Below are 16,020 nucleotides of genomic sequence, written 5' to 3' on the forward strand. Positions count from 1 at the left end.
AATATTCTCACAAAATCTACTAGATATACAAAATGAATTTTATTACTCTTATTTTAAAAGTTAAAGTTGTTCTCTTCAAGAATGATTAAAAAAGAAATAGAAGGATTGGCAAGATTAGACTGTCTTTTTAAATCAACTGCTGCAAGTGAGTCTTAACTAGCATATCAAAAACATACATACACACTCAAAAAGACAAACTAAAAAAGTAAATTATTAGCCAAAGTAAATTCTTATGCAGTAACTAACAGAATGTTTGCATTTCTTTTTAGGTATTGTGATCAATTGCCATTCTGTACTAAAACCAGGGCTAAATGAAACCCTCCCCTAAGTGATATTGCTAAACATGAGAGCCCGTTCTCCTTAATATGGAAAAGTCTGTGAGCACATACGAACACATTTTTTCATAAGTAGGTAATGGTTACTTGTTGGAGTATGTAAGTTACATTCTTTGTCTACTCTGTTGACACAATTAGAGGCACGCTAATTCTGGTGCCAAAAGTTTAAGGTCAATTGACAAAACTTTAAGAGAGTGTTAAAGCGATTTTCCATTTAGTATATCCCTCCACCATTTCTCCATCACCTTTTACTGCGCCGAATAACTTCTCTCTCACAAGCCTTGATCTGTGGACAACACTGGAAAACTCACTATCTAGAAAAAGCATGTCTCAGTAGAAGCACATCTCAATTTATTCAACAGCTTTAAAAAAGGAAAAATAAGGAACAGAAGAGAAACAGAAAAAAATGAAGTGAGTTGAGGAAGGCCCTGGCATTTGTTACATAGCATTCATGATTTTAGAACAGGTAGGCTGAATGCCAGGAGAAAAGAGGTCAGTAAGACCATGTGACTGCTTAGTAATTAGACTTGCTCAATAGTGCAATTACACAAAAATATTAGTTCACGAGTGTTACACGACTGTCTAAAGAGGAAAGTTAACCAGAAAGCACCTACATATTAAAAGCTGCTATTTGCCAGATGTAAAACACATTTTTTAAAATGAACCGTAACTGGTGACTCTGCAGAGGGACAATACTACTTCTGACAAGAAACTAAACGTCCTGGTTTCTTGTATTCTTGCACCATTTTTCCTCATATCCATTGTGTTAGTCATACTTCGACAGACAAGAGTTTTGCCCAAGGCATTAGGACCATGCACTCACCAGAACATAAACTCTTGGTGTCAATCAATTGAAACTAAGAAAGGACCACTGTAAATTCACACCAGAAGACTAAATTTGACTCATGTTCCAAATGCTGAAGGGCTTCTGCTCCTAATCTTGATCAAAATATTTTTTACTAATTCAACACCCTACTCCACAGGCATGTAAGCAAGGATCTTGCTTACGGTCATCAAGTGACCAAGGAGATAAAGCGCTTGATTATTAATTGCAAGTGCTGAACAGGACTGGCAAACTAAAATACCACATTGTAAGTCTTGTGTGTGCATACTGCAAATGTGTGTTACCACTGGTTAAAAATTTCTCACTGCTGGAACCTAAAATAGATTCATTCAAAACTAGTAACTGTTCATATAAATAAGAATTTATTAGGATCACTCTAATAAAAAATACAGCTCTAGCAGCCACTTATTCTATAATAAAGTTACTGTAATTTTAAACTTGAAAAAATCTGAAGATCTCACAAAACTGGGCTATGAAGGCAGCGAAATTTCATACTCAAATCCAAGTGCAGCATACGCCTTGAGGGTATTTGAGTCCCAGGAGATTGTTTGAAGTGCTTTGGATAGGGGAGTTGTAATTTACCCTTCTTCTGGGAGATCTTCCGGGGGGGGGGGGGGGGGAATGTGGGTGGTGGTGGGGGCGGTGGTGTGTGAAAGCACACAACAAAGGACTAAAAGAAAAACGCTCCTCTTCATAAAATAAATAAATAAGCCCACACCACCAAAAACTCAGCCCCTCTAACCAGCAATTAAAAAAAGATGGTTCTCTTCAAATGCAAAATGCAGTGCAGGGACTAGTTGTCTTTTAGATCACTGAGAACACTGTTAAAGTAAACCAACTACCAAATATATCACACACAAAGGTACTCAAGGACTGTATTAGCTAACGATCATTGAAGAACCAGGGCAGTAGCACTGAAGACAGGAACTTCCTTTTACTAGAATCAAAGTTCACATTTGTCTATCATTCACTAGCTCAGAGAATATAACCAAAAACTGTTTAGCATTTCAATTGCAAAAGACATTAGAAACCTCTGAAGTATTCTTAAGACATGTGATTTCCTTAACATTTAGACTTGGGCCAACTGCATGCAATCTTTTAAAACTTAAGTAGTAGTTCATGCTTCATCCATAAAACTAAGACCTCTGAGCTTTCTTTCTTCAAAAGTCAGGATTTGTTATTCAAAAATACCTATCCCCTTCAAAACAAACAAACAACTTAAAAAGCCTCTATAAAAGAAACATATGTCATGAACCTTAGATATGGGAAGTATCTAACAATTATTATTCTTAAGTGGTATGAACATTATTTTTGTCAGTGGAAACAGAGTAACCGTCAAGTTAAAGTTCACAGAAAGCATTTTTAGTATTTCTATCTTCTGAAAACCAGAAATAGGACCATAGGAAAACTTCTAAAAATCTGGAAAAAAACCCACCAAAACTAACCCACAACTCCAAAGGTAAGTTACCTTGCTGGTAAAGTATTTAATGACCTGGGATAGAAATTATTAAATCTGAAAGAAATAATCCTTGAAGAGAAGTAAACTGAACTGAAACCCAAAGTATCTCAACTTTGTCATTCTTCTACATCATGGTGTTAAGCCAAGTTTCATTATGCTTGTTCCGTAATTAGGCAACTCTTCTCAGCATCATAGTCTGGGCAGGCTAAGCTCACGAGCATTTCAAGTTCCTGACATTGAATGGACAGATGATACAAGAGCTCTACTGCGTTATCAACCCTTTTAAAAGGGTAACAGCTTTCAGATCCCTAGTGATGTTTGAAGTAATCTCACAAGATAAGTATGCGCAGCAGTCCCATTAACCTCCGCCTTATTATGGCACACGTTTAGCATGGAAGCGTCAGTCACAGCTCCACGGTAAAGTTCATTTTTGTATTAGGTAGGACCACACCTGGCTAGAAGGTGTAGGAATAGATCTGCATGCTGTGGAAAGGGACGCTACCTACCCTTCGCTGCAGGAAAGATATCCCGAGAAATTACTTTTGAACCAATCAGGCAGCTTAACAGTTTTTTTCCCAGCATGGAGTCACCCCGTGCCGGCGCGGTGCTTCTGGCTGCCCAGAGGTGCTGGGGTGAAGCAAGCCCTCCGGGCTGCTCCTCCCGGGACTTGCAGCCCCGCGCAAGAGCCCCGCTCTGAGCCCCAGCGCGGGCGGGCACCGGGGGCGCGCTCGGGCACGGAACCGCTGCCCTCGGGAGCGGCAAGAACCCCCCCTCCCCGGGAAACCGCGGCCCCGCGCCCCGCCCGGGCCCGCACTCCGCCAGAGGCTTCCCCGCTTCCTTCCCCTCCCTCCCCCGCCGCGGCAGCCGCAGCCCGGGCCGGCTATGTAACACCGCCGCCGGAGCCGCGGGGAGGGCGAGGGAGGGAAGCCGGCGCTGGCGGCGGCCCAATCGGGCGGCGAGGGGAGGGGATGGCGGGGAGGCAGCGTGACCGCATACATAACGCGGGGATTAGGGCCCCCGCCGGCCGCCCCCCGCCGCCCCGCACTCACCGCCACCTGTTGATGCCCACGTTGGAGGAGCCGGCGAACCAGGGGTCCAGGATGTAGACGCAGCGGACCGTGTCGGCGCCCTGGATGCACTCCCGCAGCGCCGGGTTGTCGTGGAGCCGCAGCCCCTTGCGGAACCAGTGCACGGCGTTCACCCCCATGCCGCCGGGCCGGGCCGGGGGCGCTCAGCGGGAACGGCCGCCGCCCGCGGGGCCGCTCATGGCGCGGCGCCGCCGCTCGGCGCCCGGGCGAGCAACGGGGCAGGGGGCCCGCGGGGCCTCGCCTCGGGCGGCTCTAGGACCCGGCGGAGACGGCGGCGGCTGCCCGGCGGGGACACATCACCCCGCGGAGCCCCCGCGCCGGGGAGAGCGGAGACGGACGGAGGGAGGGAGGGAGGGAGAGCAGGATCCGACGGTCGCTCCGGGGCGGTGGGGCCCCCCCTGCCCGCAGGAAGCGGCCGTGAGTGCCAGCCGCGCGCGCCTCGTGCCAGCCGGCAGCCGCCGCCTCGCCGCTCGCCCTGTGACTCTGCGCCGGACGCCGGAGCTCCGCCGGCCGCCCCGCCCCTCGCCGCCGATTGGCTGGCCCCTCCCCCACGTGACAGCCGGCCCTCACGTTTCTGAAGTGTGTTTACTACCGGCGGAGGGGGGAGGGGAGATGCGGGGCGCGAGCGGCCCCGCTCCCGCGGCGGGACGGCCGGCGGCCGGGGGAGCCCGCGATCTCGGCAGGAATCCCACCCACCGGGGCGGTGCGAGGTGGTGGGCCGCGGCGGGGAGGGGCGCCGGGGGAGGAGACCGCGGCCCCCCCCCCCGGCTCGACGCAGCGGGACCCGGATGAGCACGGGGCTCCGAGGAGGCTCTTGAAGGCGCCGATTCCTGTCAGGAGGCGCCCGCGCGCACGCGCGGGAGCCACCGCGGGCGGGGGGAGCGCGCAGCTGCCGGCGCGCGCCCGCTGACCTGTTATGTATAGCGCCCTGCGCGCGCCCGCGGCGGGGTCTGCGCATGCGCGGCGGGGCGGCTCTCGACGCCCCCTGACGGCGCCCGCGGTGGGGCGGGCGGCGTGGATGTGGTGGGGTCGCCGTCGCGTGTGGATGGGGCCCGGCCCGGCTCGGTCCGGTCCGGTTCGGCCGATCTCATTCCACCGCACCCCATCCCGCGGGACAGAGGCGGGGCGCTTATGTAAGCGTGTGCGTAGGGAGCCCAGCCCCCGCCGGGTGCCGGTCTGTGCGCGGCCCCCGCCGAGGCGCGCCCCGGCCGGGCGGGCACGGGGACGGCGGCCGCCTTCACCCCGTTTCAGTCCTCGCACGTCCCCCTCTGCCCACCCGCCCCCCCCCCATCTCAGTCTAAGATGCGTGCCGTTGCTTACGAAACGCAGCGTGTTTTTGTCGCTGCCCGCTACAGTCCCGAGGTGGTGTCAAAAGAGCTGGAACAGAACCGCTGAGCAAGAGAGGGTAGCTCGGCCGTGCAGCGCCGCGGAAAGCAAACACACTTCCAAGCGAGTTCTGAGCAGCAGGATGAGTTAAAATGGTCTCTCTAGCACTTTTAGTAAAGTCATTATTAGTAAATGTTGTATAGCTAACGTCTTCTCTTCTAATTGCAGAGCTCAGACCAACGTCCGCATGCTGCCGACACAGCAGGTCTCCTTACACCTTCCCTCGTGTTCGCCATTAGGCATGGCTAACTAGTGAATGAGGCGTCACACTGATAGGACTCAGTAGAGCAATTTCGAGTCTTAACAGGGCAGCTGTAGATGCAGATCTGAAAATAAACCTCCACCTGTGTCTTGCAACTCAAATCTACAACTTCCAGAGTGTTCACAAACAAGTGAGTAGCAACAGCAAGAGGGGTCTCATGAGAAGTAACGGCTCTCAAGGAAGAGGCAGAGGACTCACATCAACAGTACTGACTTTTCTTGACTTACAGAATCCCAGAACAGGACAGTACTTTAAGAATTGTAGGTGCTCTTTCTACAAAATGTTTTTTTTCTGCTAAGATACACAGAGAGTAAAAGTCAACAGAGACATGCATCATGTGTTGTCTTCCCTCACTTTGAATGACTTAATAAAATGTCATTAATGATCAAGGCATGCTAGCAGCAAAGGCCCCAGCCATTTGGTTTCTATTTGGGTTTACACAAAATTTTCTTCTAAAAAGTGTGGAGGCTGAACTATTCTTAAGCACTGACTTTAACAATAGCATAAATCATTACGAGTTTTTCAATTATTACTTTGTCATATGTGGAACATCGTATTCCACAGCTTGTCATTCTGGTCCAAGAAGAACGTACGGGATCCTGTCAACACCCGTGCTGCAACTCAAAACCCGGAGCAGTTGGGTCATTGTAAAGTTGAGCGTTGTTTTCTCAATTAATACAAAATACATTCTTCCTTTCTTGATTTTTTGTTTTTATTCTTAAGAAATGCCAAATATTTGGTGAATAATTTTCAAAGAAATAAAATAGAAAAAGAAATCTTGGTAGTTAATGACCACTTTCCATCAAACTCCTTCTAATTCTATAATTTTTGAGCACATTGAAGAAGAAGATTCCTTATTTGCAAGAAAAGTAACCTCACAATATAGTTTTGATTTCAAACCTTTAAATTGCTTTTTCATACTACTTATGTTGCCTGCTAGCTCCTTACAAGGCTGTGACACTGAAGATGGCCGTGAATAAAATCCAGCATCAACTGATCTGCCTTCTTGGGAATACTGAGGTGGAAGCAGCCCTCCCTCACTAGGCCTTACGGTTTCATAACCAAATTGCAACCATGAAAACCATCAGTCTATAAGCCGTTTGTCACTACAGACTAAGTAACAACTGTGGTATATCATTAGCATATCATTACATCAAAATACCATTGGACTCTAGCCATACCTTCCATGCTAGACCATTTGTTTTTGATTTTGAAGTGGAAGGAAGGTGAAGAATACGTTAATTAAAATGTCAAATCTCAAGGGAAGTGTCTCTCCAAGTTAGTAGAAAAAGAAAATAGAATCACAGTTAATCAAGGAACTCATACAAGTAAACCTCACTGCTGTGTTCTCTTGTGGATAACTTTTTTAGAGAACATTATTGCTAATTTAGCTAATTTAGCCCAGACCGCGATCGCAAAAATCAAGAGAGTAGGGAAGATTTAGAAGGGAAAAAAGGTAACATGAAGGCGTGAAATGACAAAACCATGAAGAAGTAGGTATACAATACATTGTGTATTACAAATTAGAAGCTTTTTTTAGATACGTGTTTTTAACATAATTGTACGTCACTTATATTCACAAACATTGTTAACTGTTCTTGAAACAGCAGTTATGTAGGAGACCAAGCCTGAGCTGGGTTCACAGAGCACGGTTTCTTTCTTTAGCAGTTTTCTTCTTCATTAGATCTTTTTCACAGATCAAATACAGACTATTGAAACTGTAGCTGACAAAAGAAGTGATCCCGGAGATTACAGTACTGATTTTCACTCTCTGAAGGATGTGATTGTGCAGACCCAGAGTTAGTGTAAAAAATCCTAACAAGCCTAGAAAAAATCTTTCTAGTCTAGAAATCATTCATGTGTCTGCTGATTTATTACTCTAAGTTTAGAAGAGAAATAAAGTAAATACAGCTGGAAAAAAAAAGATAGAGGAAGATGATTCTCACCATCACAGCTCATTTCACTTCTGGAACACCACCAGCAAAACACTGTAAATCCAATGATTATGTATGTGAATGTCATTCTTTTATTCTGTAGTAAGTGCAGTGATCATACGGAAGAAAATACACTGATCTAAGCCCAGCCTCCCATCATCACATCAGTGTTGCCTCTCATCCAAATTGGATCCTGAGGAGATTTTTCAGGGTACTGCCTTCAAGAAGAATAGAGGTGTCTTTGCAGAGGTTAACACGTTTGGTACCAGGAGCAGTACGGCTTTGATTCCTGGGGGGTGCGTACGACAACTATCGTGCTGCGCAGGGCGCGAGGCCCCACTAGCACCGTCATTTCAACTTCAGTTCTGGATAAAGAGAAGAAACAGACCACTTCCATTACCAAATCGATAGGCTCATCTTCTTCCCGTCAGAACACAGGCACTCAAGTAGCCTAATTTTAGAAATGTTCATTTCCTTGCTATTGTGATACTTCAAAATGATTGATTTCCAAAATACTTTTTTTTTAATTATTTACTACATGAATTCTCTGTTGAAAACTGTTTAAATCCAACCACCTTTAACTATTTCTAATTGTAACAAAGTCTATTTTAACGAGTGGAAGAACCTCAGGCACTTTTGCGTGCTGAAGAGACGGTGCAAGCCCATTTACCACACTGCTTAAGAACAGAGCGCACCAGGACACGAACTGCAGCACACTCGACCCACAGCTGTAGGATGGCAAAGTCCCTCTCTACTGCAAACCCGGGCTGAATAGCCCTGCTTCACTGCCACCGGCCCCTCCCCGCCGCGGCCGCCACATGGTACAGCCTCCCTCCCCCCCGCCCGGCACCGGTGGTAGGGCCTAGCGCGGCGGTCCGTGGCGGCGAGGCGAGGCAGGTCAGGCGCGGCGCGGGGGTGCTGGGCCGGTCCCGACCGCCTCACGCCAGCTGCGGGGTCGGAGGCTGGGGGTGCGGGGCGGCGGGTGCCTCGGCGGCGGCCCGGCCGGTGAGGGAAGCCTTGGCGCGGCCCCCAGCCGGGGCGCCGCCCTTAGCGGGCCGCTGACGTTATGTTTGGCCTCCCGTGCTCTGACGACAGATGCGGACGTGTCATAACAATGACGACGGCCTGAAGATAAACGGGCCGGGATGCGGAAGGAGAAGCCGCGTGTTTTTTGAACGGTGGGTGGCTGGGAAGGAAACCCTTGGGCGCGAGCCTTCGCTGCAGGCCGCGAGTGACGTTGCTGCCGGGTGACTTCGGCGGCAGCGGCAGAAGCCAGCTGCGGTAGCGAGGGCCGGGGCTGGATGGGGAGAGCCCTGCCGGGCTCCCGCCCTCAGCTCCCGGGCTGGCTGCAGGCAAACAGCCTCCTCCTGCCCCTCCACCCCGCCGCGGAGTCCAAAGGGAGAGAACGGGGGGGTGTGGATAGGGAGCGTCCAGGTGGCCAGGCTTAGGCAACCAGGCTGTGATTGCTTGCTCGCTTTCCATTTTCTCTGTACTAAACACACCACTTGATGACCTTTGGCTTAAATAGTGCTGTGCTTCCTTAAGCTTTTTTTGGATGTGTTTCCTTTCCTAGATAGAAGCAAAAGCCTTTTCCCCGTGAGGATGGTCAAGCAGTAGAACAGGCAGCCCAGAGGGGCTGGGCAGGCTCCGTCCACAGAGGTTTGCAAGACTGGACAAAGCAGCCTGGTCTTTTCCCATAGCTGACCCTGCTTTGAGCTCCCTTCCAACCTGGATCATCCGAGGATCCTCTACAGTTTTTTTTCTAGTGTATTTGTGTAATCCTTCTTTACCTCATTTCCACTAGCGATGCAGAAGCAGAGATTCATTTCTTGTCTATAAGTGCAAAAGTGTGACTGCTTACTCTTACTATGCATTAATCTACAAAACTGCTACCTATTACCGCACCAGATTTCTTCACAAGCTATTCACCTATCTACACTGCTCTCTGCTAGGTAGATACCTACTCTGTGTGGTTAATTCAAAGTTCAATCTAGGCATTTAGTGGTTTCATTTAATCCTCTACAGCCTACTGAGACCTGGCTACAGTTTGCTGTAATAAGAATGGTAATGATCAGCATACAGTAATAGTCATACTGTTGCTCTCTTCAGTGAAAGACTTTGTGAAATATACAACAGAAGCAAGAGGTTGGTTTGCTAATTTTTCAAAAAGTGAGATTTGAGTCTCAAAGTACACATTCAGAAATTCAAAATTTCTAAATTAAATGAGGGATGAATCAGCCAGTTGATCCTAGTATCCATTTCCTATGGAAGATATACAAAGGCGTCTCATTAAATAATGAAACTTACAACACCCCTTGACTCTATATAGGTCATTGCAGGTGTGCTAGCAAGCAGGATCACAGATAACTTCCAAGTAGACATTAATTCACTTCCTTGTTGCTGTTATGGCACCTGGCAATAAGAGGGTGCTGCTGGCAGTGAGAGCAAACATCTCATCTAAGCTGGCTGGTTTTTTTCTTAATCTCTCAATTGATTTACAGCAATGTGAATGTGTAAAAAGTTACAGTGGGGTTCCTGCATATTAGAACAGTAGTCCAGCATGAGTTTTAAGAGAACTCTGAACTCTTGCAGTAGGTTATATACCCTACAAACCTGACGCTGTCGTCTGTGGACCCTGAAATACACCAAATCTTCCCAGTTTCTACAGAACACCATGACATTAAAATCCATTCATCTTATCTTGCATGTTATGTTTTGCTTAGTGCTTTATAAGGGCTTCTGAGTACCCCAGTCAAATGCGGTTCAGCAAATAAAGTTTTCCTTCCTTTTATAGTTTCTGCATGGATGATCCTCACTAACAACAAGAAAAAAATTGACTATGATGTCAAATATTTTCAGACAACATAAAGCTTCTTTTAAGTGAACATAACAATCACTTCCATGTCATATCTTGGAAGAGAACAATTTACTATATGAGAATTTTTTAAAAGCTCTATAATAGATAAAATGACTGTATTTTAAGTCTGCATTACTCACAAGGCAATTTCGTTTAACAGCAGGATTACACATTGAAGTAAAAGTCACGGTTAGTTATTTTTCCAGTTTGTACTTTGGAAGTATCATCTGACATCCCAAACAATTTTAACAATACTTTATGTTGCTGGCAGTTTCCAGCTGAGCTGAAGCATTAAGGAAGAAAGCCCCGATCCTTCAGAGATTTACTTACTCTGACTGGACCCACTAAATTCAATAGAAACTCAGAGTACTAAGACACAGGTGGTTGTGTCATTCCCTGTGGAGGAGAGGCTTTAGTTTGCAGTCCCCATGAAACAGTCACTTTTTCAGGACATGGAAAGGTCAACACATGAGAAGTCTGTGACTTACCTACACTTAGAGTGCTTTCAGAGCTATTGGGAAGAATCGCTTGTTCTGTGGTGGAGCTTGCTGGACATCACTTCTCAAGTCACAAAGTTTATGAAGATAAAATCATTGGCCTTGGGGTTATGACACAAGCAGCTTCATTAGGCAATCAGATTTTGCCACAGAGATTTGAAATAACACTAAAAAAACAAGTTACCAATAAACAGCTTCTGTTAATGACGTAAGCTTGCCTATAGGAAATTATTTTTATGTCTTACTCTGTTAGTTTATGATGTAGTAACATAATGAATCCCTCTTTTAGAAGCTGCAAAACACCAACTTAAAAGCAAAGGTATACTTTCTTGAGATAAAGTATTTTACCCCTAGGAAATATTTAACCTTACCTAGCAATTAGATAGAGGCTCTGTCACTTAAGTTCTCCAAACCAACCATGTATTTTCTTAAAAGATAGGCTATAAAGAAGATTCTAGGGGTCTCGTATAGCTGTTCCTGCAATAGGCTTCTTGATCTGTTATGCAGGAGATTAGACTGCATGATGATAACTGTCTTTTCTCTCCTAAAAAAAAAGCCCAAATAATTTAACTTATGTACTTTTTGAAGCACTATACTTTGGGAGAGGTGAAAGCAGTTGCATAAATAGAATTGTCAAATGCACAAATTGTGGTTTTTTTCTGATTTTCAATTTGAGCAGTTTTAAGCATGTTACCAGCAGCAGCAATTTGTGCGAGTATTTCACAGACCAGCAATTCTACCTTTCACACTCTGTGCTTCCAAAAGGCTGTTACGAAAACACTACCTAGGAAGTTAAAAGATACACTTGATGATACCTTTGTTTGACTGCTGCAGCTCCTTTAGCCGTTGCAGAGCAGGTGGCAGCGCATGTGCTATTGGTGATACCTGGCAGTCAGTTTGAGCAAAGGTGGGGTATGGGGTTACCCACAACTACCCTATGGTTGCTTCATGGACCCCAGCAAAGCCACACACATATTCCAGGAGGACTCTCTGCCTACTGGGGGTGGCTGGCAAGGACAGAAGTGATCTGGAGACAGAAATAAGGCATCAGTGCAAAGGGCAGCTGTAGCAAAGTAGGTACTGGAAGAGGCAAGTGAAGGCCTGAAGATGTCACAGTGTACTTGCTTCCTCCCCCAAAATACCAGTGTGCTTATTGAGAACCCAATTAACAGACTCAGATAGTGAAAAACACATGCATAAAAGTTTTGATGTTTTTTTTCTTTAATTGTAACAAGAATGATTTCATAATGCAGTTAGGCTATGAACTGCTACTGAAGGAGCAGCGGGGGGGGTCTCTGACACATGAAGGAACAAGTCACACTCCAAACAATGCTTGAGAAGTTAAGCAAATACATTCAGAAGAGTTAAGAAAGATATTTAAGCTGCTTTTTAAAAAATTCATTTAGTAGAACTACTGTCAAATTAAATTGCATGAAACATTCTTCTAATACAGTACGCGTGCACTGTAATGTAATTAACAATGTTAGCTGCAGGAAATGGCTGACAGTTTGGTTCTTGTATGACTGCAAGCATTTATATTGACAGAGCGCTGCCCGCACATTAGGTCTGTCACATCCACGTATTACCGTTCCAGTGAGGCCTCCAATAGAACATTAACCCTTCAAAAGTATTTTTTTCCCCTCGCTTTTGCATGAAAGCTGACTCTTGTGCTAGTAACAAAAAACACTGTTGAGAGTAGTTTCTTAGGCTCAGTCTAAATAACTGTGTCTCTGAGAACATTATGAGGTATAACTTGTATCTTAAATGTGTTTTCTTACAGATGCTGTTCTCTCTCCATAGGGCTGAATTCCATGATGTTGAGAGGAGTCACTCATGGTGCAAAAAATACATTTACTCTTCTGTTGACAAGATCTCAGTACTGTAACCCAGGATTGAATTTTTCATCAGTATGGACTGAAGTAGCAAACAGAAGCTTCCCAATACATTCCAGTTACACAACTGATACAAAATCAAGAGAGGAAAATAAAAACACCATTGATAGTCTCTACAGATTGTCAGTTGACATTCAGAAAATACGCAGACTAAAGGAATGGGTTCTTCTCCAGGATGTGGCCTACGTTCAAGAAATTGCTGGTATCTTACAAGAAATGGGAGCAGATGAGATCGCTGTAGCCAACATTTTAGAACGTTGCCCAGAGGCCATTCTCCATACCCCTGCAGAGATAAACTCTCAGAGAGCTCTATGGCAATTAGTATGCCAGAATGAAAAACAGTTGATTAAATTAATAGAGCAATTTCCAGAGTCTTTTTTTACTACTGAATATCATGAGAACCAGAAGGCGAATATACTGTTTTTTCAAGAGTTGGGACTTAAGAATAATATAATCACCAGGTTCTTGACAGGCGCTCCCAGTATTTTCTACAATACTGTTGAGAAAAACAAAAACGTGATAGAGACATTACAAAGAAATTATTTAAGTTTAGGAGGTTCTGATGCAAATATGAAGATCTGGATACTGAAGCTATTGAGCCAAAATCCATTTATTTTATTAAATACCTCCACCACAATCCAGGAGAACTTGGAATTTCTCCAGAAGAATGGTTTCACTGACCATGAAGTTCTACAGCTGCTGTCTAAACTTAAAGGTTTTATTTTTCAACTTACTCCTACTACTATGCAGAAGAGTATGCTTTTTTCCAAGAATGTCTTTAAGTGCAGTGATCAAGAATTGAAACAGCTAGTGCTGAAATGCCCAGCCCTTCTTTACTATTCTGTTCCAGTTTTGGAAGAAAGACTTGAAGGACTACTGAAGGAAGGAATTTCTGTAGCGCAGATTATAAAGACACCGATGGTGCTGGAGTTGACAACGCAAATTGTTCAGTACCGAATTAAAAAACTCTCTGCTTTGGGATATGATATAAAGAGTGGAACGCTAGAAAGCTTGAATGGTACTAAGAAAGATTTTGAAGTCAATTATGGTAAGATACAATCAAAGAAGGAGAGACCAATTTTTAATCCTGTTGCTCCTATAAGCATTGAAGATTAATTTGAATGCTGTCTTTTCAATTATGCAAAAGGAAGTTATCAAAGAGAAAAGAGATGTTGGTTCTTTGAGAAGAGCCAAAACAAAAGTAATCTTAACCAGTTTGTAGTTTTACACTGTACTTTGTCCTGGAGTGGGTCTTAGGCATAACTTCATTGAACAGTTGTAGCTTTCTAATGCTTTCAAATAATACCATAGAACTTGGTTATGGTAAAGGTTGCCTTTTTTTCCCAGGGAGTACCTCACACATTTTTTTGGTTCTGTTACCTTTCCTTACCTAACAGGGCACTAACTGCTTTGGATTTTCAGCTCCGTCACTGCACAGTCCACCCTGTGGTAGTGATTAGTGCAATCTTTATTTGAGAAAGAGAAAAGGAGGGTTATTCTTCCAGCAGTGTTCATCAATCCCCTGGTTCAGACTTTTGGAGACTCTTTTAGAGTTCCATTCCTTATTGCTACAGAAAGTAGCTCTAGCTCCCAGGTCCTGACCTTCAGCAGACTTGACTTCTTGTATAGGAGAGCCTAGCTAGAGCACAGTCTGAGAACAGGGGCAGGACATATTTTTATTTAGTGACTGCTACAATGAGGCCCTAGGACATTTGTGTACAAACCATAATGCAAAGAAACTACAAGACAACCTCCTTTACATTTCTGAGACTTCAGAATTTACTCCTTTTGCAAAATCTTTGGGGCAGGAGGAAATACATTTGTTGCTACTGTCTAGTTTTCAATTTCTTCTTTTCTAGCAAGGCTCAGGGAGAGAAAAGGTTAGGGAGAAACTCAAGTGAGTCTCAAATGATTGTAGGAGAAAGGAAAAAGTCATGCTTTTATATTAGGTGTAACAAAACTCTGTCTGTAAACCACTGGTGATTAAAAATGACTTCCAGGTTTGCTAACAGCTGCCACAGCTTCTAAATATATGGGTGACACTGCTTCTCAGATATCACCATATGGTAATTGTTGACAAGTGCTGGCTTTCAAAATAGTTACTATCTGACAGTGCTGAAGTTCTGAGGGGATTTTACTTATTTTCATTTATGGGCTGTGAATGGTAATATAAAATAGTAGCATCATTGACTATCACCTCAATAGAATTAGGATCATCGGTGGTTTTATTTCTCAGACAGACTTTCCTAAGCAACTATTCCATACACATTCCCTTTTGACAGCAGGAGAAAAAACAGTTGCACACCCCCTCCACACACACAGTCTAGGCCATTCTTCAAGGTAATTTTTAACAGACAATTTGGCAGCAAGTCCAGGGTTCCTTTTCTTAAAGGGAAGTTTAAAATTGCTGAGGAAAGCTGGTATTGAATTACTTGTTTAGAGGGTGGGCTGCAAGGTGATGATTTTATACAGCCTGCCACATGATCTGCTGTGAGCTTGGAAAGGGCTAGAAACATCTGGTTAGAGCAGTGCCAAGGTCTCAACAGCTGAAGGTCTTAAACTCACTGCCATGCAGGTGAGTGCGGATGTGACAGCAGCTTGTGGGGGTAAACACCGCTCTTGTAGGAGTATGTGTGACAGTAGTGAGAATTCAAGAAGGGGCACTTATCACCAGCACAATGAGGCTGTGTTACTAAGCCATGTCTTTGCTGACTCTTCAAAACACATTATCATTTCTGAAGAGGAAACTGGGAAGAAAACCATATTAAAAATTCACAGGAACTTGCCTTTGTCACTTTTTGACTGTCCTTCAGTGCTCAGCTATTAAGCGGACCACAGTATTATTTGAATTCAAAAGCATCCTTCCCCTCAGACACAAGGGGGCATTTCAGCTCTCTGAAGCTATTCATAATGCAATCTCTAATGCTGAACCACAGAACTCATTGGTGGTTTAGGATGAAAAGGAAACCAAGATGCAGAACAGTGTTTTCCCTGAAAATTTAGTTTCACCATTTCTACATGGTATCTGTTTTTAAAGTTCCTGAAACAGCTTATTCCCATCACTTACAGTATTTCCAGTGGCAATGGACAAAACAGGAAAGTGACGTATTTCCTTAATTGGGTCACAGCCTGAGTTATCACAAACTCATTTTTCCATTCTGAATGTTTCAATTTCTCCGCCTCCCCTTTCAAAACAAAAGCGTAAGCAGAAAGACTCCTTTACCAGCAGACCAAAATTCATTCATAACTCTATGCCTGGGACCTGTTTCTCTCTTATTCACAGGACTCATTTACAACAAAACCTCAGGGAAGCTCCCTGTTACCAAAACATTGTATTGCTGAAATCCACTTCCTCGTCTCTTGGTGTTACTTACAGTGAACGTGAACCAGTTTATACCATTTAAGTCTAGCACATAAAGGCCTGTAGACTGGCCTTTTGTTACATAGTGAGCCATCACTCATACAA

At 44.7% G+C, this 16,020-nt stretch overlaps 2 protein-coding genes across 3 annotated transcripts in view; one reads left to right on the top strand and one right to left on the bottom strand.

The window, feature by feature from the left end:
* The window catches only part of CRY1 (cryptochrome circadian regulator 1), a 38,686-nt gene extending 34,841 nt beyond the window's left edge, over positions 1-3,845 (bottom strand). The window contains exon 1 of the mRNA XM_059817274.1: positions 3,688-3,845. Coding sequence (XP_059673257.1) covers positions 3,688-3,845 — 158 coding nt within the window. The remainder of the gene's footprint in view (positions 1-3,687) is intronic.
* A 3,893-nt stretch (positions 3,846-7,738) lies between these two features.
* MTERF2 (mitochondrial transcription termination factor 2) lies at positions 7,739-15,557 on the top strand. Of its 2 annotated transcripts, none has more exons than XM_059816496.1 (2): positions 7,739-7,754; positions 12,463-15,557. In XM_059816496.1, exon 2 carries the CDS (start codon positions 12,474-12,476, stop codon positions 13,668-13,670), a length of 1,197 nt encoding a protein of 398 aa, XP_059672479.1. In that variant the 5' UTR covers positions 7,739-7,754; positions 12,463-12,473; the 3' UTR covers positions 13,671-15,557. The 2 variants fall into 2 exon arrangements, with proteins under 2 accessions (XP_059672479.1, XP_059672478.1); XM_059816495.1 differs by lacking the exon at positions 7,739-7,754 and adding an exon at positions 8,183-8,205 and having other exon boundaries at positions 12,443-15,557.
* Positions 15,558-16,020: the final 463 nt, after the last annotated feature.

This window comes from Gavia stellata, chromosome 4 (genome assembly GCF_030936135.1).
Source record: "Gavia stellata isolate bGavSte3 chromosome 4, bGavSte3.hap2, whole genome shotgun sequence".
Taxonomy (NCBI): Eukaryota; Metazoa; Chordata; class Aves; order Gaviiformes; family Gaviidae; genus Gavia; species Gavia stellata.

Bases quoted from the DNA above. Each gene is read 5' to 3' on its own strand.
- MTERF2 (XM_059816496.1), top strand. From the start codon at position 12,474: ATGATGTTGAGAGGAGTCACTCATGGTGCAAAAAATACATTTACTCTT.